We start from the raw sequence: 24,535 nt of genomic DNA, 5'->3' as shown, positions 1-24,535 counted from the left end.
TAAAAAATGAGATAACTAATTTTTGTCTTCCGATGAGTAGTTGCGCGGTTACTCGCCACTCGCCACTCGCTACTCGCTACCTGCGATTACTGGTTCCAGTTAGTGGCTACCGGTTACTTGTCTATCGATTGCTCTTAATCCGTTGCTTTCTTCTGTTTGTTGTGTGTGTTAAATTTTCGCGGTTTGTATTCGATTCATCCAATTTGTCCGGAGAGTTTCGCAATCATTATCTGCCGAGTCACACTCGGCTCCCACAGTACCTTGGGGCAGGGTCTACCTGCGAGCTCTTCCTTCCGGAGGGACAGTCATCCTCACAGAAAGGTATCAACCCTTACCACTGTACAATGAAATTTTCCATACAAATCGTACGATCTTTTTACATACGCGCTCGATTTGTTTTCCTCTGTTCGCCTTCTGCAGACCAGGCCAAATGCAAGATACTTCATTCAACATATTGCTTAGCGCGGATAACGGTACGTCTCACATATAATCCTACCTGCGAGAGAATAAAAGTATAGTTATCTCTTTCTTATATATTATTTATGCATAAAGAGAAAGTGAGACGGTGTAGATGCCCTCCGCAATGAGAGTGACCTACTGAGTGCACACACTTTTTCTTACGGTAACCGCGGGACCCAATTTCTTCGCAAGTATCTTTCTCTCTCTCTATAGTGTGATCACTATATCTTGGCATATCTTTATCAAGATTTTTGATTAATTTCTGTAACAATTTTTAAAGCAAAAAAAAATGGTGAAACAAAAAACCTCGGATCATCCCATCGTGTAACCTCCAACTCCAAAAATCATTTTTATGATATTTTTTATTCTTCTTCTTCTTCTTCTTCGTCTTCTTTTATAGATCCTCAGGATCTCTGTGTCGCTCTTGGGATGTTGACTGCCAGCATCTCTCCACCTTCTTGGAGGTCTGCCTGGGGGTCTACCTCCTTCAGGGTTTCCCTATACGTGGAAGTCTGTCTTCTGACATTCTGTTTTTTATTCAAGATATCAAAACAGAATCGAGAGTATTTTAATTTAATAAATAAATTTTGTTATCTATTAAAAAATAATAAAGAGGGTTGAACATTTTAAATATATTTTGTAAAAATTAGAAATCTCGAAATCTAGAAGGTCGTTTAATATTCAAAATATGTGTGATTTATTTTAGTATACTTATAAAAATATTTGCTTTAAAATTCTATAAAAAGACGAACGATTGTCTCACAAATTAAAATGATTATTAAATTAATTTTTAAAAATTAAAGTTTTACCGTTCTTTACTCACTCATTCGTTCCACACGTCAAAACCATCTCAATACACCCTTCTTAATTTTAACAAAAATGCTTATCTCAGCCTTGCATTCTTTCCTTACTTTACCATTCGAACATATATTATACATCATTTTGCCGCACATTCGTGTGACAGTTCGCATTTTTTATGGTCTCTTTAAAAAATAGATTATTTATTATCAAAGTGGCAAGATACATTTGGCGAACTATGGTGAAAGATAGAAGGGTTGGCCGGCTAGTCTCGCCACCGCCCCGACACTCGCTTCACCCGCTACCACCCGCTGCCACCCACCATCACCCGCTGTCACCCGCCATCACCCGTCTTCATCCTCCACCGGTCAGCACTGTCACTCGCACCGGCTCACGACTCACTCAGTCTCCAGACGTCGTCACGACCGCACGCGTTCAGAGTTCGAACAGCCTAACGAAAATTTCCCGCAAACGAGGATTGAAAAATGTGAAAAGTGTGTCTTTTAAAACAAGATTAGTCAATTATTAAAGCTTGTGTACTGGTGATAATCGAGTAGTGTTGTTAGAAGTGATCAGTGGATGTTCAGTGACGATTTGACAGAATGGAGCAAAGGGGTGGAAATGTGTCGGGCTTCCTGACTCTCCCCTACTGGATAAATTTCATAGTGAGTAATCAAAATTCTGAAAAGTTTTTCCCACTTTTTTTAAAACTTTGAAAATCCTTATTTTTCCGAATGATATGGAAAAAACTAGATTAAATTAATCGATTTTTCCATTTTCGATTTTCATTTTCGATTGCTGTGTTGTTTGATATAATCTGAATAATATATATTTATTGAAATATATAGATTTAAACTAAGTATTTTGTCACATTTTTTTTAAGAATCTGGATGTACATATATTGTATTATTTGAGTCACTTGGAAGTTAGGCGATTAAAAAAATCTTATTTATTGATTCGGCATTAACTTTGTGGAATGATTTATTTTTTTTAACTTAACACTTGAATTATACTACCTACTTGATGATGTTTTATTTCATTATATATGAATAGTTTCGAAAACTACAGATGTTTTCATCTACAGGTGAATAGTAAAACTATTATTATATTAAGTGTTATTGTGATGCTTAAATATATGTTTTAAATTCCTCGTTTCGATGATTATTTTATTTAAATTCAATCGGAACAAGGGGATTTTTTTGTAAAAAGTTCAATAATTAATTAATTTATATTTTTATTTAAATTTCACTATAAGTGGTATTTACTAAGTGAAACTTAAATTAAAAATTAAAAAATATTACCACAAAGTGACTTCCGCATCAATAATTGAAATTCAATAATTTCTTGAACATTAATTTTTCGCAGATACTTTGTGGCACATTTAAACTTTATAAAATAGAACCTGTCATTATCAGGGTTTAACATGTACACGTTAAATCTGGATACATGAGTAAAAAAGTGGTTAAAAACAAAGTTGTTTTGTTTTATAAATTTCAATGATTTCGTTTGCATTTAGAGAGATATCAATATTTTCAGATAGGCTGATAAGACAAAAACATGTTATATTCGAATAATATATTTATTGTAACTGCAGACAGTTGATAGAATTCTATTTTAAATTGTTGGGCAATAAATCCAAAATTAAACAAAGTTATTGGGTTGAATTCTACTTTTATGTACTTATATACATTTATGATAATATGTGACGCGTTTCGTTTTATAAAAGATGTTTGATAATGTCTTAATAAGACGAAATGCGTCGCATATTATCATATATATGTAAATAAAATTAGAATTCAATCCAATAACCTTGTTTAATTTTGGATATATTACCCAACAATTCATATAGTATATTCATTTTTTAAATGCTGTACAGTTATCAGAGGATACAATGCGATATTACATTTGCTATGGAATTAATTGTAACAGTTTGGCGGTATTTGGTATGGACCAAAAGGCGATGGGAACATCTTCCGGCGTTGCATTGTGTAAGGCTACCGGCCACCAGCTAATAATACGATCTACAAAGTATAGCTACTCACCTAGCAACCCACTTCTGCAGAAACTAGACTGCCGACATTCGATTTCTACATTTCGCCCGCCGTCCGAATACAGCAGCAGGCCATTGTTCGTCCCCACCCATTAGGGCAACACATCACTCCTTGGAGAATGTTAATGGTTTCTGCACGAAGAGTGATCGATCTAAATCTTCGGGGTAGCTTTGGAAAGTTTATTCAATCATTTTAGTACACAAATCTACATTATATTCGTACGAAATTCTAAACAAAACCGCATTCATAACCATACATTCTTCCTACAGAAATCTTTCTATCCTTCATACAGAAAATTAGATGATATTTTGAATGTTTTAAAATCTTACAACACAAATAAAAAAATTTGGACATCTCAACATAAATTAAGAAGAAATAATATAAAAATAGCTCCTTTAATTGGAGACAATCCAGATTTGTGAAGTATTTGGACAGACTCAAAATGTTGCAAATAATTATAGGCTACTTGGCTCAAGTATGTGAATTTAATTCAAAATTCGGACCTTACATGCAAATAGAAAGAGTCTTTGCTTAATAAAAGCTTTCCATATGCTAACATAGATGTCGGAAGTGAACTCACATGTACTGTGCCACGAGTTTGATCAATATATCTAGAAGTTTAAAGAATTTGAGTAGTGTGATTTTCAGTCGTGGGTAGCATTGGTAAGTGTTACACGAGTGATCACTTAACCAAGCCTATGACGGTCGTGAGCACAGTAAATGTCCAGTCTTCAATAGTCTTCTTCATCTTTGTTGAGATGTCATAAATGTACAAATACTGGATTTAACTCCATAAGTTGTTATCAAGATTATTATTGAAATCTCAACATAAACGAAGAAGAAATATAAATATAAGAAGTCTGGACATTTACAAGGCTTATGATATGTCATTGACTCGTTATACACTTCATAACATATGATGATATACTCATATGAGTATATCAACATCAGATAACAGATATCTAGCACCACAGAAATTTTTATAGGAAATTCGAATTCATAAAAAAATAATTAATTAATTTAATTAATCAATTCGCAGACACTTTGTGGTAATATCTATCTATTTTTTATTTGTCTTTAATTTGAAAAATACCACTATTTTGACAAATCTATTGTGATAGGTGTTTCGATGCATTCCAGCGTGTTTGAAAATGATGCGGAATGCATCGAAACACGTGTCACAATAGATTTTTTTTTATATTAAGATTTACCCAGTAAAACTTAAATTAAAAATGGAATTACATCACACAACTTTCGACATTTGAGTAATATGATTGTTAAATTATGTTTGTAATGATGTATGCTACACAGTGCAGTGTATGAATAGATTTCTTAAACCATCCAATGATCGATTGTTTTTCCTGTAAGTTTCCAGATTGCCACATTAATACCTTCATTGTTTCTGTTGAGATATCAATAAGAATCTCAATTAAAATATCCTCAATTTATTAGATTTATGTTTCGTACCGACATTTCTTGGTGGAAACGCATTTTAAAGAATAAACAACTAAACAGTTTTTACCTCATAAATTTTATTTGATCAGCGACCGGGTTTTGTCGTAACCGACATCATCAGGTGGTGATCTGACGACGAAAATTATTAATATAATAAAATCATAAGGAAACGACAGAAATCACACCGTGTGATGATGTCGTTTATTAAAATAATAATAAAATTTATGTTGAAAAGACTGTTTAGCTGTTATTTTATTCTGTCTTTAATTTATGCTAAAAACTAACTAATAACGTAAGACATTTTTTACAGTAAACTTTCTCCAATATATTTCAAATGTTAGTACTTATTTACTTTATATATTGTGAATTTCGTCATAGCTAAATAATAATTCTAACAAAAAATATGCAAAGCATGTCTTGAAGGCCCACTTTCCACAGTCCATTTTAGATTTGTAACCTAAGCTTAGTAACGTAGTTGGTGTATGAATTTAAAATTTTAATTTATACTTACTATTTTATAAAAATGTTTGTAATATAACCACTCACCAAGAATTTAGTCTACCTGTTTTGAGACGTTTCCGCTTCTTCATTAGGATAATTACTACACCAGTATCCTAACAATACTACACGTCGCTACCATAGCATTATTCACACACCTACAATTCTTCAAGCCCTCATCCGCACCCGATGGTGTACAGGGCACTGCATCATATAAACGCAGTGTTATCTTGATTTTAACACATGAACGAAAGATGATCAGCCCTTCGCTTCAGGTGCCAGTCCAGGGTACTATTGAATAAATATTAGAGGATGAAAATCACTAATATTTATTTGATCCCCCTGGGAATCGAACCTGGGACCTCCAGAACGGCAGCCGAGCGTGCCCACCATTACACTACGGAAGCGGACAGTATGATTTATTAAACAATTCAGGAAATCTCACACACATTCATAAAGGTTACTGCTAATAAACTACTTATTTCATTAATTGATTCGGCAGTCACTTTGTGGTAAAATCTATCCATTGTTAATTTAAGTTTTACTTAGTAATAGTGGTATTTACCAATATAAAATAGTGGTATTTACTAAATAAAACTTAAAGTAAAAACTTATTAATTTCAACCATAAATATCGCCAACGAAGTATCATGCAGTTTTCTTTTTCAATTAAAACGTAAATACAAGTTTCCGAAATTTTATAAATGTGGTTGTCGATCACGGGTAGAATAGTAAATATAGCACAGTGTGTAAACCGACCACTTAAAGCAGCCAATAACAGGTCGTAAGCTCTGTAAATCCCCAGACATCTATATTCACGCCTCACAAAGACTTCCTCACAAATGGTATCAGTAAAATCTTGAAACAAATATTTATTTATTTTAAATCAGGATCATTTCTGACAATACGTTCATTCGCAATCAATAGAAAGGGTAAAAAATAAAAATAAATATTTAGAAGTATGCTAAATTCAAAGTAAATTCACCTGGGGATTATTTGCATTATAATCAATCGCTTTTTTTACTAAATTTAATAAAGCTGAGTGATTGGAGAAAACTATTTGATCTAATTAATTAATACATTTTTTTAAATAATCTATCCTTTTTTTATTGCAAATGAAAAATATTTATGCCCCAACCAGAAACACGAGAAATGGTCAAATATTTTATTGTTATAACAGCCGAATAGTGTCTGGATTCAATACTCCTATACACCGAATGCAAAACCTCGGCAACGATTTCGCGGACCCTATGACCAGGACATCTGGAATGTCACTTCCCAACTATAAAGCATTTTTTAAAAGGAATAACCCGCAAAGCCTCTATTAGAGACTTAGTTATAATTCTGCAGGTAGGATACTGAAGGATAGGGAAGGTAAAAGTGAAAATTTCATTATAAATACCCAGACCAATTGAAAATAAATCCTTCTTGAAATTTATTTTGCACTTGGCGGGAATCAAACCCACAACGCCAGTTTCGAGCGTTTATCCAAGTACGCCACGACGCCTGTACAATTACAATATTATAATTAATTATAATAATGCATAATTCCTTGGTTTAATGTTCATCCTTGTTTAGATTCGTACTTTTCGAACCAATAAAAACAGAAAACATATTGTTTTATCATATTATTTTATACAACTTGTAATACTTATATTATGTACAAATTGACGATGGCCGTTAATAAAGGGGGGGAAATACTGATCGACAGCCGAAGTTGAGTTAAAAATTATCTACACTAAGTGGATAAAACGTTATCTTTTCACTGTAATTCCAGCCCAGATGAGACAAAATGAAACAAACGAGTTTAGATTTCCCGCGAATCTCGCCGCATGTGACGACTTGACGCAAGTGACCTAAAAAAAGTACTGCGATGATACTTTTTTTTTACATGTTACAACTTGATTTGAAATTGCGGTAGATTGAAGGTATCGTGTGTGTTTTTTGTAAATTATTGGATATGCCCTATCTATATTTCTTTCTCCCCAAGCACCGTTTCACATCCAACTTATTATTGTGGTCACACATGCTTTGTTCGATGTCTAGATTACAGGAATTACCTACATACTTATAAGAAATAGAAAATAGGCTGAAATCTTATACCGGGTATTTCTGCCTTTAAAAAAATATGTTATAAACGTTTTGTGTTTTTGAAATTCTTCATTTTAATATCTGAAATAATGTAACGCAGTCTTTTCTTGAAAACAATAATTCGAAAATGCCCTAAAAAGACGATTCTATCGTAAAAATATTATAAGTAAAAATTATAATCAAATTTTTAGTTTATTTAATTATGCAAACAGACATACTCAAGATTAATTTTAAGTTTTCTACATAAGAGAATGAAACTTCTTTAAATAAAATAATACTAAAAGAAAAGCAAAATAATTTAAGTTGTAAGAGCTACGATAAATCTTTTGTTAACAGTGTTGAAAGTATGTTTTCATGCGCCAACATTTATTTCCTAAAACTATTAATATATCTATCCAAAGATTAAATAGTGTACTAGAAATCCCATATTACAAATTCAGCCTCTTGCAAAGACCAAAATAATCATAATTCCAAAACTGTTGAATTCATTTCCTGATATTTCAATTTGTTTCGATTCAAGATTTTGCTGAAATTAGTATTGTAAAGTAAAATAAAAACCGATCAAAGAAGCATTTCTTTTAATTTATAACTCATAAAGTATACGAGTATACTTATTGTTAACTTTTTTCATTTCAATTTTTTTTTTCTGTTAAAATCAAATATTTGTATTTTTATATTAGCACTTTTAATCTATTTATATTTTTTATATCTATTGTATTCTTTCCAGTACCTACCCTTTATTATAACCGAAAATAAAATGTACTCTTATACAGTATACCCTACACACAGCCCATTAGCTGTCATTACATTGTGGGATCTTTTTTATCTATCGATACAATACAATATTTTTGTACTTGTTATTGTATTATATATTGTGAAATTCAAAAAAAATTAAATAAAATAAACTTGATGACGTGAAAATTGTTATAAAAATCTTTTTTTATTAAAAATTTACTTTGGGAGTGTGTGGTACAGATCATGGACATCACAATTTATTTTATTTTATTCGGAAATAAAAGAAAAAGTGCCAGTAGGTACCTATCCGATTTAAAAATAATAAAAAAATGACATCAATGCAAGTTTGGGTTGAATGAAAACAGAATGCAAAGAGGGCTATGAATCTACGAGACCAGCGGGCGGCTGGTCGCGCCTCGGGCGAAATGCCTATTTACCAAACTGAAAACTGAAGAGTGACAGGTTTCTATGAGATTGCCTACAAGTAGGTGCACCTTACTACTCTAGGCACCTCGATCCGTTGGACATCTAACCCCGCCCACTTCATTGAGCATCAAACGAGTTCCATCGCAGCGGCATTAGCATTCCCATTGATGGAGAAACAGAGCATAGCACTTAAGAGAAATTTATTTACAAAAATAAAAGTACAAATCGATGTAACCGATGGAAAAGGCGTTTTCAGTTCAGCGGTTGTCAGACTGAGTAGGTACCTATTAACGCACGAACAAAGTTATTTGACAAACCATAGAGAAAATACGAAGACAATGATTTCATTGTTTTAGTATTTTAAAGTACCTACTTACATTCTATGCAACTATCGAATAATTTTAATGAAGCTAGCATTTTTTTTACAAAAGGGTCTTATATTTTTCTGTCGGTCCGCAGTGTAATGGTCAGCACTCTCGGCTACTATAAACATACATAAATTATCTATCTATCAAGTCACTTCTCCGCGGGGGTAGACAGAGAGAATGGAACGCTATATGTCTTTGGAAACAATCTTAGCCTCTTCCACATTCATGCATTTCCTCATACATACCCGTTTCTGTTTTATTCATATTATCCTGTTATTTCTTTAGTGCGTGCGTGCGTGCATGCGTGCGTACGTGCGTGCTCGCGTGTGTGTATGTGTAACGAAAATATACCCAAGAAATAGATAGATTAATAAAAAATACAATGTATGTCTTAGTTTACTAATTATTTATAATAACAGGGAATAACGGATTATTAATAATTTTATTTTATGCATTAAATGTTAAAAAGCAAACACTGATTTTTGAGTCTACTAAGTTGTATTTTACTGTTAAAAAAAACACATAAAAATAAATTTTGTGACAATCGTTTCGCCTAGTTATGGTATTTTTAAACTAATTTAATACATATAATTTATATTTGAAGCACTAACTTCGTGATTTTCCATTTTATAATTAAAACGTTTGTTTTAAAATCATAATAAATATTTTATTGCACCTTAATTATAGTAAATATTTTAGTGATTATAAAACAAAGTTACATTTTAATTGTGAATTTAATTCATAAATTAAAATGGAATTCTATAAATTAAACGCCAAATCTATAAATAATTATAAATTTTATTAATTGATTCGGCATTCACTTTGTGGTAAAATCTATCTATTTTCCATCCAAGACACATTAGTAATTCATAATTTTATACGAGTATTTTTCGACCTAAAGTTGCTGGATAAATAGAGTTATATTTTACCTGGCTCTTATTTACGCAAGGCTATTGAGAAAGAAAGTGTTTCTGAACTTTCTAAGTACTTGATCTGTTACTAAACCAAGGACACCGATCCTAGAGCAAGTTCCTCCATCTACCTACAAGTCCAAGGCGATCTACCTTTCTTGTACAATGACCCTTCCGAGAACTCAACGTCGTCGGAAGAAAACTTTCGATTATTCTAATGAGCTTGAATAAAATTTTAAGCTATCGATTTGGATTTGTAATAATAAAGTTTTATTTCATTGAACACATTAAACACCATCATCTTCTGATAGCTACAGCAAAAATATTGACTTTTAATTTAATTAGAAAAAAATACTCATGTAATATATTCATTCGAATTTATTTTAAAATTTCCTACCTGATTACGTACATCACACATTATTTTTATTTCAGAACACCACAGAATCTACATACAATAAAACCATCCATCTGACTGCTCGGGAATATTTGTATTTATTTATACATACATATATCGCTCATTCCTTTCAACAACGTCATATATAAAAAAAACTAGATTTTTCAGGAGATCGTTTTTAATGTTTGAAAATATAATAAAATGTATTAAAAATAAATATCAAGCCACTTATTGAACTTTTTACTGTGCAATTGATCTGGAATTGGTAAAACCTGAATGTTTTTTCTCCAATTGAAAAATATTTAGTATATTTAAAAAAAATTAAACGATACCTTTTCTTCAAAATGCAAAAACATCACTTTCTGCCCTGTAGCGGGTAAATATTCAGTTAAAAATATGCTGCTTTTGTTGGGATATAGTATATTTTCCGGATATTCCGAAAACATGCACAACTGAAATTTTACGATTTTTGATATATGACGTTGTTGAAAGTAGTGAGCGATATGTTTGTTTAAAGAAAATCGCACGTTTACTTAAGCAAGCTTTCAAGGTTGATTCATTTAATTTTTTTAATATTTCAAGAAAACAATGAGGAAAGATTGCAATGCTGAGAGATAAGCATTATAGATAAAATTAAGAAAGGTGTGTTGAGATGGTTTCGACATGTTGAACGTATGAGTGGGGAAAGAGTTTCTGGGTTCGAACCCACTCTTAACAAAACTTGACACCCATATTTAACAACGGGCCGCTTAGGTCTACGGAAACTATATGAAATTAAAATATTTTTGTTTATAATAAAAACAGATATTTTCCTTTCTTAAATTAAATTTAAAAATTACCACGATTTTAGCATCGTGAACTTTTCGAAGTTAATTAAATAACTTTATTATAAGTAGGTAACTTTTTCGGTACTGGCGGAATTCGATCAAATAAAATTAAAGTGAAAATATTTTATTTATTTTATTAATAATAATAATAAATCCCTTACCGCACCCTAATGGTGCATAATGCACTGCATCATATAAACGCAGTGTTATCTCGATCGATTACACATGAAGGAAAGGTGATCAGCCCTCCACTTCAGGTACCAGTCCAGTGTAATATTGAATAAATATTAGAGTGAAAAAATCACTTATATTTATTAAACCCCCCTGGGAATCGAACCCGGGACCTCCAGAACAGTAGGCGAGCATGCTGACCACTACGGCGGCGGTCAAAATTTATTTTATTACCGTTTTCAAAATGCAGTACCAAGACTATAAAAAACGTAATTCGTCTCATTTTCTGAATATATATAGACAAAAGGAAGTAGGTAAGATGCGGTCAGGCTGTGGTCGGGTAGTGTCGTGTTGTAGTCCTATGGTTAGACTCGGAGTCGGAGTTTCTGGGCTCGAGCCCACTCTACCACAACTTGATACTTAATAACGGGCTGCGTTGGCCTAAATATTTGTGCATTGTAAACTACAAAAATTTATACTTTAAAGTTTTAAAAAAATATATACCAGTATACTTCCAATACTTTGCTCTAGGAGTGCTACACATTGATTATGTTTATACAGCAGGACCTCTATAATCCGAACGCTGAAAATTTACACTCTCTTCGGACTAGTAGAGATTTCGGATTACAGTACAGAGAATCTTTAGGGTATTTTTTTTAAACAAACAAATATCGTGAAATTTTAAATGTATTCATTATTTTTTTTAAGAAATCAAATATTTTAGTTGGTCTTGATTTATTTAATGACAAGTAAAAAGCTTTGTCTCGCAATTTACGTAAAATCATCTTCTCTGGCACAGGAATATGTATGTTGATGAGGTAGCACGGATTTCCGTTTTTAAAAAGCGCGGGAGGGATGGGTGGGTTCGGATTACATAGGTGTTCGGATTGGATGTTTGCTTAACATCATTATTTATCTGATATATATATTTTTAATTTACAGTATCCGAAATGCCCGAAAAAATATAAACATTAGTCATAAACTAGATCTATTTAAAGATAAAATAAAAATATTCACGAATAGCATTGTAGTTTAAAGCTGGCTAACACAACTGCAACGAATTTGATTTCCGGTTTTCATCTCGTGTAAAATGATGAGTAAATTTTTAATCATACCTTTAGCACTATATACAGGAAATCTTTTTACCGATGGAGGAAAATAATACTTAGGCATATAAATATAAATCAATATGTCGTATCGGACGTTGGGACATTAGCTCGTACCACAAAATGAACAGTTTAGACATTTCTTTATAATTATGTACAAAAAATGTACCGTCTAACATGTTCAGAACCATTATTGCTGTACTGTGCAGGCTCATTCATATGAAGTCGTTCTACTTCTCAGAGCTTAATTGTAGCGAGGAACCCACACCCAATGGTGCACAGGGCACCGTAGCGGATCGATACGGTGCTAACTTAATCGCTAATTATCACAACTAGATCAATTAGATGCCTTGTAATCCAGAACCTGATATCTAGTGGTGTCAAAAGCATACGCAATCGGAAGGCGTGTATGTCTAGATGTATGGACACGAAGGAAGCTAGGAGTGTATGTCAGGATAGAAGAGTGTGGCGTTTCATCCTCTCTACCTACTAAGCGGCGTGATTTCAAATTGTTGAATAATTATAAACACACGAGAAACTTACATTTAGGTAAGGCGAATATGTGTATTATTAACACAAATTTTAAAGTAAATAAAAAGGTAATAATAACAATAAAGACAACAAATCAGAAGTAAATAAATTGTTAAAGATGTAGAAGAATCCCGCTTTGGAATACCCCCTCAGAAACATGGAACAGATCAATATCCGTCGTGATATTGTTCAGCATAGCGGTAGCTCTTCCTACAGGCATAACCACAGGCTAGTTGGTCCTGTATGTATATAGGAATGTGAAACAATCTATGCCGACGCTGTCTTAGGTAACTATCGGGAACATACAGACCACAATGCTCCGCATAATTTTGATTGTTTTATTCGTCATTGTCAGCACTGATATCGCTAACGTAGTAATTACACATTCTTATCGTGGTGTGTCCATATAATTTGTCTTGGACTTGAGCTTTGATCTTTCCCTTTTCCTCTTCCAGGTATTCGCACTAACTTACAAATCGCTCACTCCTTTCAAGAACGTCATAAATCAAAAATCGTAAATTTTCAGTTGTGCATGTTTTCGGAATGCCCTGAAAATGTACTATATCCCAGCAAAAGCGGCTTATTTCAAGCTTAATATTTACTCGCTACAGGGCGGAATGTGTTGTTTTTGCATTTTGAAGAAAAGGTATTGTTTAATTATTTTTTTTAAATATACTAAATATTTTTCAAATGAACAAGAAACATTCAGGTTTTACCTAAAAAGATCTGTTGCACAGTAAATAGTTCAATAAGTGGCTTGATATTTATTTTTAATACCTTTCATTATTTTTAAACGTTAAAAATGGTCTCCTAAAAAATCAAGTTTTTTGATATTTGACGTTGTTGAAAGGAATGAGCGAAATGTGAAATTTTGTTACAAATACCTGTTTTTTTTGTTACTCATACTAATGAGTAGCAAAAAACATTACTTTATGAATTTATGTAACTGTTCTGTCAAATTTCCAAATAAAATAAAATAAAAATTAAATTTAGACACTTATTCGAAATCTGTATGTTTAATCGCGGATTCGTACGAGCAAAATTCGAGAACGCGCGATGATCGCGTTGTATTAGGACGACTCCTTAGTGGACACCCATGGGGGTGTCCACTTTCTTCTTACTTCCTTCCGGACTGGCATTCTTCCTTCCGGACACTCCTCACGCCTCTGCGCTCCGCCTCCGCACTGCGTAGGTACTACAAGTCGCAGGAGAAATTCGTTGCATCAAAGTCTCTAGTGGTGACGCATTCTGCTAAGCGCGTGCTGACCTTGTATGAATTACTACTCGACAGAGTGAAAGTTGGGCCGCTATTTTCAATCGATTCTAAATCGGCGTTTAGAAATTCACACTTGCTCCTTTTGTGTGCCGCAGAATGTGCGCAGGTATGTCGCATTTTAAACCGTGTACCTACGTACCTACACTTAAGACCCTTCGTAGGATTTCCTTTGTAAATTTCAGACTGCATGTCGGTCACCCGGCGTGTGATTGTTTCAACTTAATGAAGTTGGAAATGCATAAATCGCTCACTCGTCAATTTTGAGTTGTGCATGTTTTCGGAATGCCGTGAAAATGTACTACATCCCAGCAAAAGTGTATATTTTTAACTCAATTTTTACACGCTACAGGGCAGAAAGTGTTGTTTTAGCATTTTGAAGAAAATGTATTGTTTAATTATCTTTATAAATAAACTAAATATTTTTCAAATGGAGAAAAAACCTTTAGGTTTTACCCTTAAAAGATCTGTTGCACAGTAAAAAGTTCAATAACTGGCTTGCTATTTATTTTTAATACATTGTATTATATTTTTAAACTTTAAAAACGTTCTTCTGAAAAATCAAGTTTTTTGATAAATGACATTGTTGAAAGGAGTGAGCGATATCTATCCACGTGCTAAATGATGAAATGCGAATCGCAAAAGATTTTACTGTTGGATCCTGAGGATCTATAAAAAGAGGAAGAAGAAGACTATGAACCATAAACCGTAAAATCTTTTGCTATTCGCATTTCATTATTTTCAGCACGAGGGTGTCTATCCACTATGTGTATATATGATGAAATACGGATGTAATGATCTCCGTTTCGTGAAAAGGAAAAGTTAACAGTTTCCAGAAATCTTAGAGATCAGATGCCGTATGCTGTGGTCGTTACGTCACTGTTATCAGTAATAGTATCTCAGAATTCACTTTCACTATCAATCTTCAAGGAATCTGATGAAATTAATGTTCAACATCGAAAAAATGGAAATACCGAATGTTGTTTCATTTAACAGGAATGTTAAATACCTCCTTTGGGCGTTTGTCCACTACACGAAATTACACGGAATTTTACCGTCCGGCACGTCAGTTAACATATAAAACGGATAATTGGCTTGAATTGGCTTGTGCTTTTGTCCATCTTTCTTCAGATCGGAGCTCTTGATCGAAATTCGATCACGCTTAACTGTCGTAGTCGCTTTTATTTTAAAAAACTGGACTGCCGGACGGTAAAATTCCGTGTAGTGCACAAGCCGCTTTTAGGCGCTTGTATCTTTTTTTTGAAAATGGTTTCTACTTTTGGGACTTGGAATGTTGAAAATAATAATTTTGTTGGATACGTTTTTTTTTAATTTCTCTAATGATTGTTCTCTGAATTGTTTTGATAGGGTTCAAGGTGTTGTTATAAGTTCCCCCATCCATGTGTGATATAAACAAAAATAATATATTTTTTATTAACTGTTTCAGGTGGTGTGGCTCCTCGTCAGCGGAGTCGCGAGCTTCAACTACGACTCCTCGTCGTCGTGCAGTCGAGCCTTCAGAGGAGGCAGGTCCCACGCTCCCGCGCCGGTCGCGGTGCCCTGCGACCTCAACAAGCAGACCTACTGCAACCTGCCGGGCGCCGCCTACCCCTGGCATGCCGTGCGGAGGTTCGTCCACGAGAACCAGGGCCTCATGCGCCGCATGTACGGAGAACAGCGACACATATCGGTGCTCAAGGCGGAAATAGAAACTAACCATATAGACTCGGACCTACAATCCCCCGGAAGAGACGAATCGTACGGGAGAAATTCTAAAGACAGAGACATTATCAACACCAAATTGTTATACTCCAAAAGACCCACCAGTCGCACTAGTGAACCTTACACCGTACCGCATTTCCGGCCCGTCCAAACGACAACCGCGTCGACAAAATTGAAAATAGTCAAAGAAAAAGATAAACATACTTCCCCGCTGAAAAAAAATAACAACAAAACGGATATAGAAAATTTATCAGCGATCAACGCGGAGAAGGTCAACGAGGAATTAGAAAATGTCAAATTAGCCTCTTACAAAACATCTTATCTCGAAGATGAAACTATAGTGAGAGACGACCCTAACAGCAATTTAGAAAGTAATAAAATTGAACCGGAGATTATTTCGCTGCAAGCCGCCATCAAGCAGAGCATTGAAACAAACAGCGTGTATCCGAAATACGGGATGATAATCAAAAATACTTCTTCAGTCGCTTCTACGAGTGCGTCCACTTCTACCGAAAATCCTCCTACAGCCGACATAAAGTCCTCGACGTTAGACACGACGACATCGGAATATGTCACTTCTCCCGAAACAACGATACCGCAGGATTATGATACAGATATCACTCCGAGCGATACCGAAGAAGAAAATGGAGGTTGGAAACCGGTGACTATGGACAAGATGTCAACTCTTCCTCCGACGATGCTGTTTTCTGAAAGTGTTAAAACAGAGAAGATCAGTATCGATAGAGTAGAGACAAATGTGAGCGATAATAAGAAAGAACACATGACAGCTCCAACTTCAAGCATTCCAACAACGAGCAGTAACCCTGAAGGACAATTATTTCAGGATGTCGTTCAAGAAGAAGTTAAACCAATCATCAAACTGAGAGGAGTGTAAGTATTCAAATAGCTTCAGTAAAGCATTCATTAAATAAATTATCTGTTCAATATGTCCATGAAAGCTAAGCTGGCAGTCCACAGTTTAATGTTAGTGCCAACACTGATGTACGGAAGCGAAACATGGAATTGGCCAGAGAAGAATGAAAGCAGAGTAAATGCTGTTGCAATGCGATCCCTTACATGAATTTGTGAAAAATGTATGTGGGACAAAATGAAAAAAGTAGATATTACAAAGGACGCAAGGCTGAGATTAAGAATGGTTCTTAGGGAGTTTAGACATGTAGGGCAAACGGACAATGAGAAAATTACTAAAAGAGATATTTGAGAAATGTGAATGGGAGACCATAATAAGGATGGGCAAGAAAGAGTCAACACGATCAAATCAATCAGAACCTCAAATCTGGTCCATTCAAAATTTCATGTATGACTAGATGTATAGATGTAGAGGAAGCTAGGAGCGTATGACAGTACAGACATTGTGTCGTTCCATCCTCTCTGCCCACCCTGTAGGAAAACGATGTGACAGCAGTAGTAGTAATCACATCAATATTTCATAGGGGTGACAATCCCCATGCAAATATAATAATTTTTGTGTTACTTTACTTTGAAATCTAATGGTGGGGACTGCCCGGAGCCATTTCTTCGTAACAGCATTCGTATAGTCAGTACAGCGAGCCGCGAGCAATGTTAGGACGTTATATTAAGACAAAATGCTCCGGTCAGTCCCTACCATAAGAGGCACCTAAATATTGACGGCAAAAATGTTATGATAGTTTTATTTTATAAGAATTTCTCAAATACAGCATTTAAGAGTGTAATCTTTTCAGGAATGCCTGTCCGGTGAAAGAAGAAGTGGTGGCACCGTTCTGGGCAAATAATACAAGGGGAGAAGTTCTGGCATTACTGAATCTATATCCCTTTGAACAATATGTGCATTGGGAAAAATGCACTAATGAGTACAAGCAAATGTTCTGCCGCGATGGATGCAGGTATATTCACAATCTATCTATTTTATTTTAGTTCTTACAACAAAAATACTATACTTACATAAATCATCAATGATCCTGATGTAAAAATCTATAATATTTTTAATAATGCATTCCTGTTTTGGCTCAAGGGACACTTTAATAGTGTCCAAGTTGGATAAGATACTATCAGCACGGATATGCAACCTGAGTGCCCTAGCCATCACTGTTATTATCTTTTCCTCACAGAGCAATCCCACATACGTTTCCTTCACTTCACGTATCATCCATATTCTATCAATTATAATCCTCTCCTAGATCTAAAAGGCTGGGACAAAGGACTAATAACTTTATCTTAAAATATCATATAATTAATGATCATATTAATGTTGCAACAACTTAATATTGTACCCTATTCACCATTGGGGTGTAGATGAGAATCAGTTTTATTTTTAAGATTCCAAACAATAGCTGAACTGAAATGAAGTTATTTAGATGGGAATATTTTAGTTCACAAAGCTTATGACACCCTCCACATACCGCTGACACATATACTGGTGACATCTATTGGGTGTACAAGTATAATTCTGCCTTTTTTTAAATAGATGCTGCTAATCCTACTATGTACTTGTACTTTTATATCTGGCAACACTTTTATTTGACAGATGTTGCAGTAGGCTTTGATTTCCAGTTTATGAATTTGTTTAAAGTGTTAACAGGTATTTATTTAACTCGGTTGAAAATGGCAAAATTCATTTCCAGAAAACATCATTTACTAGAAGTTTTATTACATTTTATCTATTGAAAATCTCCAGACTTTCATATTCCCTTCTCAATAACCACTTGGTCTCTGTTGAGATATCATTAAGAATCTTGATAACAATCCCTTGATGGGTTAAACTCAGTTTTTGTGTACATTGTATATTTTACAGCGCACTCAAAATATATTTTTTCAGATGCGAACAGCAATACAGACTACACAGACTCTTGGCATATGATCCCAATAATGAATGCAGAGGAATATTTTCCGATTGGTTCCGTTTTCCTTCATGCTGCGTCTGCAAATGCTACGACATGCCTCTCGAGTTCCGGGTCACTTCTCGGAGCCCACGCTCTATAGAACCAGAACTGGATGAAGCTGTAAGGAAGGAAATGTATGAGCAAGCTGCCTCGGATTGGTACACGATCAACACTGATGAATGAATAAAATTATTTGTTATTTGACAAGTTCTTTGAATATATGGTAAGACGAGACCGGTAGACTAATTATCTGCTTGAGCGTGTCACCTCCCAGCTGACCCGACCTGGGATATGAGGAGAAAGATTTGCTAAAATTGGATACATCATCTACTGAGCAAATGAAAGCACCTACAGTTAATAAAATACCATTTGGTAATTACTTTAACTAGGTAAGCTTTGTTGGGAAATTTAAAACTAAGATTGTAAGTAGTTTCTTAAATCAGTTTTTGTGTTTTTGTAATATAGTCATAATAACTATCGAGGATTTCAATGCATTACGATATATATTTGGCACACATATATGTAGATCAGAAAATGAAGTTTTCATTTTAGTGGCTAACTCAAAAACATGTTTTTCAAAGCTACCTAGTTGTAGTATATACTCCTCGATATATTTACTAGGGTGTGGATTTCATCACAATTGATATTTTTAAACAAAAAAAACTCTATTTTTAATTATTACAATAAAATCTAATTCTGGTAATAAATGTCAATAAGCAATCACAGATTATGGGAAAAGAAAGTAAAATTAATTAAATACATTCGTTTTATGGAAATTATTCAGCAAACAATATTACTACCTAGAAATTATTATGTGAACTGAGAATTTTTTTTGTGAATACTTTTCTTTTCCTTCAGTTGTTGACTAATTTTAATTATCCTTTATGGTTGAAGACATGCAAATTTAAGCATATTGTTATATAACTGACAAAGTACATTCAACCTGAATATATTTCTATGATTTTTGCATTTTTTCCACTGTTTACAAAAACAGAAGTTCAATTCAATATTATTCTCAAGATTAAATTTTGACATTTAAAATGGAACAAATATGTAAGTTTTACAAAAAAAATAATGTGAGTCACGAGATGAGGCATACATTTCAAAATCCCAAATGTCAAGTGTTAAGGACAGTGAAATAATATTTTTTATCTCTATTTTTCCTGCCAGTTATTTTAACTAAATATATCATTTTATAACGTCCTAAAAACTGGCATCTAAATATAAAAAATGAAAAAACATTAATTTGTCTCTCTTGAAAATTTGACATGTTGTTATATACTGTTATAAAATTTGACATGTTGATTTTTTTTGAATATCTAAAAAAATATATTTAATTACAGTAAAAATTAAACACATTTTTTGATTGGAAAGCAAAATGGCTTAAAGAGACATTCAATTGTTTAGTATATTCTAAAATATTATAAATAAATAAAAAATTGCTACCTCTATAATAATTTCAGATATTCTTTTCTAACTAATCAGATTGTTTTTAGCCAAATAGTTCTTAAAATAAAGATGTAAAAATATAATATGCCAATATAGTCTTTGTTGATATATTTACATTATTTTTTATTTAAAATTTTACTTTTATACATAACTTTGCACTTTATACCTTGCACTTGCAAAACATTGTTTAAACGAGTAAAAAAAATGTTGTATTTCAGCAAATGTTTAAAAAAAAATAGAGATGATTTTTTTTGTAAAAAGCTAAATTATTTATATTGTGAAATAAGAAAATTTTTAGAGTGTTGAATTGTAATGAGAAAATGGGATATACAATATTATGTAATGTTATTAATGTAAAAATGGTTATATATTATATAATAATTATGTAGAATAAAAATGATAAAAGGCTAGTGATTGCAAATTATATAGGGTAAAATTATTTTTGTATATAAAAATATTTAGTCCTTAATATTGTTTTATTTTAAAGTTGTTTTATTATGTTTCATACAAATATTTAAAATGTTTCACATTTATCATGTGTGATGTCAAAAATAAAATTTTAAAACTTTATTTGTTTTTTTTATTTGTTTACAACATTTTGAGTGTGTCCAAATACTCAAGTATTTGGACACACTCAAAATGTTGTAAATAAATTATCTGGTCAAATTATAAGCTTAAAAAATAATAAAAATGAAAATGGTATTTTCTGTCGTTTCTCATGTGTGTGATTATAATCCAGGATTCGGACCTCACATACTAATATAAGAGTTTCTGCTTAGTAAAAAAGCTTCTTTACATCTCACCAATAGATGTCTCTAGTGAAGCTCTAGTGATTCAAGAACAAGGTTTCTAAATTGGTTCATATATATAGAACTTCCAAGAATTTGAGTAGTGTGGTTGTCAATAATGGATAGAATTGGTGAATGTTACACGTGTGTAAAGTGGCCACTTAAACCAGCCGATGACGGTCGTCAGCCCCGTAAATACCCAGACTTCCATATTCTTCTTCATCTTTGATGAGATGTCAAAAAATAATTTTTTATTTGTCATGTAACAACTTATTTACAATGAAGAAACAAGTTTTAAGGTTTTAACATTCAGAATACATAGTACATATTTAATACATTGCACCCTTATGTCTTTGGTCTAGGATACAAGCATCAGGCATCAAGCGCCACAGACTAACTAATTTATTCAAGCACCAAGTTTCTAACAAGTCAATTAAAAAAGTAATAAAATAATTGATACAGTGTTGTAGTTTGTATTTTGAATAACCAGGTTTTAATGACAGTTTTTTTTCTCAGGTAACATTTTTAAATTGATTTCTTCGGGTAGGTACCCATCAGGCACCGTGGCGTAGTTGGGTAGACGCTCGACTGCGAAACTGACGTCGCGGGTTCGATTCCCGCTAATTGCAAAATGAATTCAAGAAAGATTTATTTTCAATTGGTCTGGGCGTTTGTGCTGTATTTTTCATATTCACCTTCCCTATCCCTACTATCCTACCTGCAGACAAGCATCTAAAATAGACGCTTTGCGGGTTATTCCTTTAAAAAAAAAAGTGTGATTCACCCATACATGTTGTGTATGCTCCGTATCCCTTTAAAATTTTGTATACACAACGTATACCTATTTCTGTTATCCGTCCTGCGACATTGACTCAATATTTTTTGGAATTATGTACGTCTGAATAGATTATGATCGTTTGGACTTTGAATAGCTAGAATAATTTTGAATAATTTACGTAGCGCCATTTTTGCAAAATCTTCTTTAAACCCTTATCTGCACCCCGATGGTGCATAGGGCACTGAAACGCAGTGTTATCTTGATCGTTAACACATGAAGGAAAGGTCATAAGCCCCAGGTACCAGACATGGGTAATATTGAAAAAACATTAGAGTGAAAAAAAATACTTTTATTTATTGCAAAATACTACCTAAAAACTATAGGAAACTTTTGTCCAAGATCAACCCAGTAAAATGTCTATTAGTCACACGTAGTAAAAAAATATTAGAAAACACTAAACTTTGTTTTGTGCCATTTAAACCTCTCACGAACAGTCACAGCACGCCCCTGTTACCAATAGGGTAAGTGTTGCCAGCATTTATATGTAGGTGTTTTGTAACTATTGAGCTCTGGTAGGTAGGTACTGACTGGAATGCTATGGGGGACATGTGACAAAAAAAAATAGAGGTAATATAACTGCGAACAGAAGATGTTGGAAATTTGAAATAAAACTAAAATGTATATTGTGTGCATAAATTTTATTGGATGAACGCTCTTACTTCACAAATGAGTAAGAACAAGTCGAAGCTCTCAATCACTGATCCCTTCATTGCGTACTATGATAAGTAAAATCGATCAACAGATATACATTTACTGAGTAAATTAAATTCATATAAATATGTACCTCACAATCATTATTTATGAAATATTACATGCCATGCTCATATTTTTAAACTTTGTATCGTTACAACAGGATAATATAAAAAATATTTCTTTTTGAAAGACATTTTCACTGTCAAATGATATTTTTTCAGTGACAATAAATGTCTTACATTATCTACATAATAGCATATCAGCTTTCCGATATGTTATTCAATAGTCGTAATTATTTTAATATTGCATTACCTAAATCTACTAATATTATGCAGTCTAATTGACATATTAAGAACTTTGGTCAAATATACCTATACCGTACAATACAAGTGATGAGAATTCTTACATTATCCCAAATAATATTCATAAATAACTTTGTTTCATTCCTATATATAGTACATCTCGTACAGTAATAATATATGTATCATACATATTCCATACAACTAAGCACCCTAACTCGGATCGAATTTGCCAAAATTGCACAAAGTAGTCGTCAAGCGCAAGTCTCGTTGTATAACACATCGTATCGTCCGACATTATCCGGTCAATTGTCATAAATACGGTAATAACATTATCACTAGGTTAAATATTTGTTTAAATGTAGATATTATATAAATAAATATTTCAATAACTATCAGATCATATCGTAGCGTACTAAAAAAAGCTTTTAAAAAATTATAATATTTTACAAGTTTCTCTTAAATATCATATTTATTTTATTTATAAAGATTTCCAAAGACCCTTGATGAGTCCTACGGAGGGAGACTTGCGGCGGGCTCTCTCCGGCGTCATCCCGAAGCCCGTCATGATCTTCTCCTTGAGGGTGGAGCGCGACGCGGAGGGCTTCATGAGGAAGTGCTTCAGGTCGTCGGTGAAGGTCTTGCCGGAGTAGTCGGGGCTCTTGGGCTCCCGCTCCTCGATGAACGACACGGACTTGACGGAGTGGGAGGAGCCGCGCCGGGCGCCGCCCCCCCGCGGGGGAGTGCTCGCGCGGGGAGAGCGCTGCGCCTCGCACCGAGATGCGCTCTCGCTTTTACGCCGGGGAACTTTGTTAGTATCCCTTTCTTTGCTGTTTATTAATTTTTCATAGAGGGAGTAATGCCCGTCTCGAGTAGCGGAAGAGGATCTCCCCTTACTCCCGGTCTTGGAAACTTTCTTTCTATATCGGAGATTGATCTGGGCGAGCTTGCTCAACTGCTTCAGGAACTCGTAGTCGATCTCGATGTATTCGGCGTCGGGTTCGGAATAGTAGCCGAGGAACCTTTCCGGAGTGGAGGGGGCGGTGCTTCTGGCGGAGGACGGCTTGGAAGGCCTCCTCTTGCCGGGGAGGGGGGAATGGCAGAAGGTGACGCTCTTGGGAGGGGGGCGGGGGGTGGGGGGCAGGGGTCAGGCCTGGGGGGACGGTACCCAGTGCGCCTTGCCCTGCTCCTCGTACACGGCGGCCTTCAGCTGAGCGCACATATACGATATATTAACACCCGCAGGAATTACAGCTAGAAGAACAAAACAATCAATTTAGTATCGACGCATAATATAACTCAAGAACATACGCTGATATTTTCATTAACCTGTTAACCGGGCGGGACGTATAAATACGTCAAACATAAACATCATCGTGTGCAAGTAGGACATATGAATACGTCCTGTCAATATATGTTGCGCCCTGGAATGGGCGGGACCTATATTTTCCAACAACAAAGGTAATCAGTCATCCGTACATGTTTCGGCATGAATTATTTTCTATTCACAACATTTTGAGAGTGTTCAAATACTTGTTCACAAAATCTGAATTATCTCCAATTATAGGAGTCACTTTCATATTATTTTTTGACATCTCATCGAAGATGAAGAAGAATATTCTTTTAAATATTCTTCTTCATCTTTGATGAGATGTCAAAAAATAATATGAAAGTAACTCCTATAATTGGAGATAGTTCAGATTTTGTGAACAAGTATTTGGACACACTCAAAATGTTGTGAATAATTATCTTTGAGTTGTGGTCAAATTAT

General features: G+C 34.0%; 3 protein-coding genes across 6 annotated transcripts in view; 1 reads left to right on the top strand and 2 right to left on the bottom strand.

The window, feature by feature from the left end:
- The first annotated feature begins 1,578 nt into the window (after positions 1 to 1,578).
- Positions 1,579 to 19,504, top strand: spz4 (Spaetzle domain-containing protein 4). 2 transcript variants are annotated; one of them, XM_088260976.1, is made up of 4 exons: positions 1,579 to 1,922; positions 15,541 to 16,706; positions 17,540 to 17,701; positions 18,634 to 19,504. In XM_088260976.1, exons 1-4 carry the CDS (start codon positions 1,860 to 1,862, stop codon positions 18,878 to 18,880), a joined length of 1,638 nt encoding a protein of 545 aa, XP_088117102.1. In that variant the 5' UTR covers positions 1,579 to 1,859; the 3' UTR covers positions 18,881 to 19,504. The 2 variants fall into 2 exon arrangements, with proteins under 2 accessions (XP_088117102.1, XP_088117180.1); XM_088261054.1 differs by lacking the exon at positions 1,579 to 1,922 and adding an exon at positions 14,083 to 14,202.
- Positions 19,505 to 22,393: 2,889 nt separating this feature from the next.
- Positions 22,394 to 23,911, bottom strand: LOC148314020 (uncharacterized; the record flags this gene model as incomplete). The annotated part of the gene is made up of 1 exon (XM_088262209.1): positions 22,394 to 23,911. A coding segment is annotated over one exon (666 nt), but the record flags the coding sequence as incomplete, so codon positions are not given.
- The window catches only part of Dlg5 (MAGUK family member discs large 5), a 29,600-nt gene continuing 27,458 nt past the window's right edge, over positions 22,394 to 24,535 (bottom strand). For all 3 annotated transcript variants that reach the window (XM_088267782.1, XM_088267705.1, XM_088267867.1), the window contains exon 25: positions 22,394 to 24,018. In XM_088267782.1, the coding sequence (XP_088123908.1) occupies positions 23,912 to 24,018 (107 nt within the window). In that variant the 3' untranslated portion in view covers positions 22,394 to 23,911. The remainder of the gene's footprint in view (positions 24,019 to 24,535) is intronic.

The sequence above is a fragment of the Brachycentrus maculatus genome, unplaced genomic scaffold (assembly GCF_059751285.1).
Source record: "Brachycentrus maculatus isolate JH-2025_06_01 unplaced genomic scaffold, ASM5975128v1 h1tg000003l, whole genome shotgun sequence".
Classification (NCBI taxonomy): domain Eukaryota; kingdom Metazoa; phylum Arthropoda; class Insecta; order Trichoptera; family Brachycentridae; genus Brachycentrus; species Brachycentrus maculatus.
The sequence above is the reverse complement of the archived record's forward strand: the minus strand, read 5'-3'. Positions and strand labels throughout refer to the sequence as shown.

Bases quoted from the DNA above. Each gene is read 5' to 3' on its own strand.
- spz4 (XM_088260976.1), top strand. From the start codon at position 1,860: ATGGAGCAAAGGGGTGGAAATGTGTCGGGCTTCCTGACTCTCCCCTAC. The intron at 1,923-15,540 runs GTGAGTAATCAA...TAACTGTTTCAG, and splicing joins CCTACTGGATAAATTTCATA to GTGGTGTGGCTCCTCGTCAG. The intron at 17,702-18,633 runs GTATATTCACAA...ATATTTTTTCAG, and splicing joins TTCTGCCGCGATGGATGCAG to ATGCGAACAGCAATACAGAC.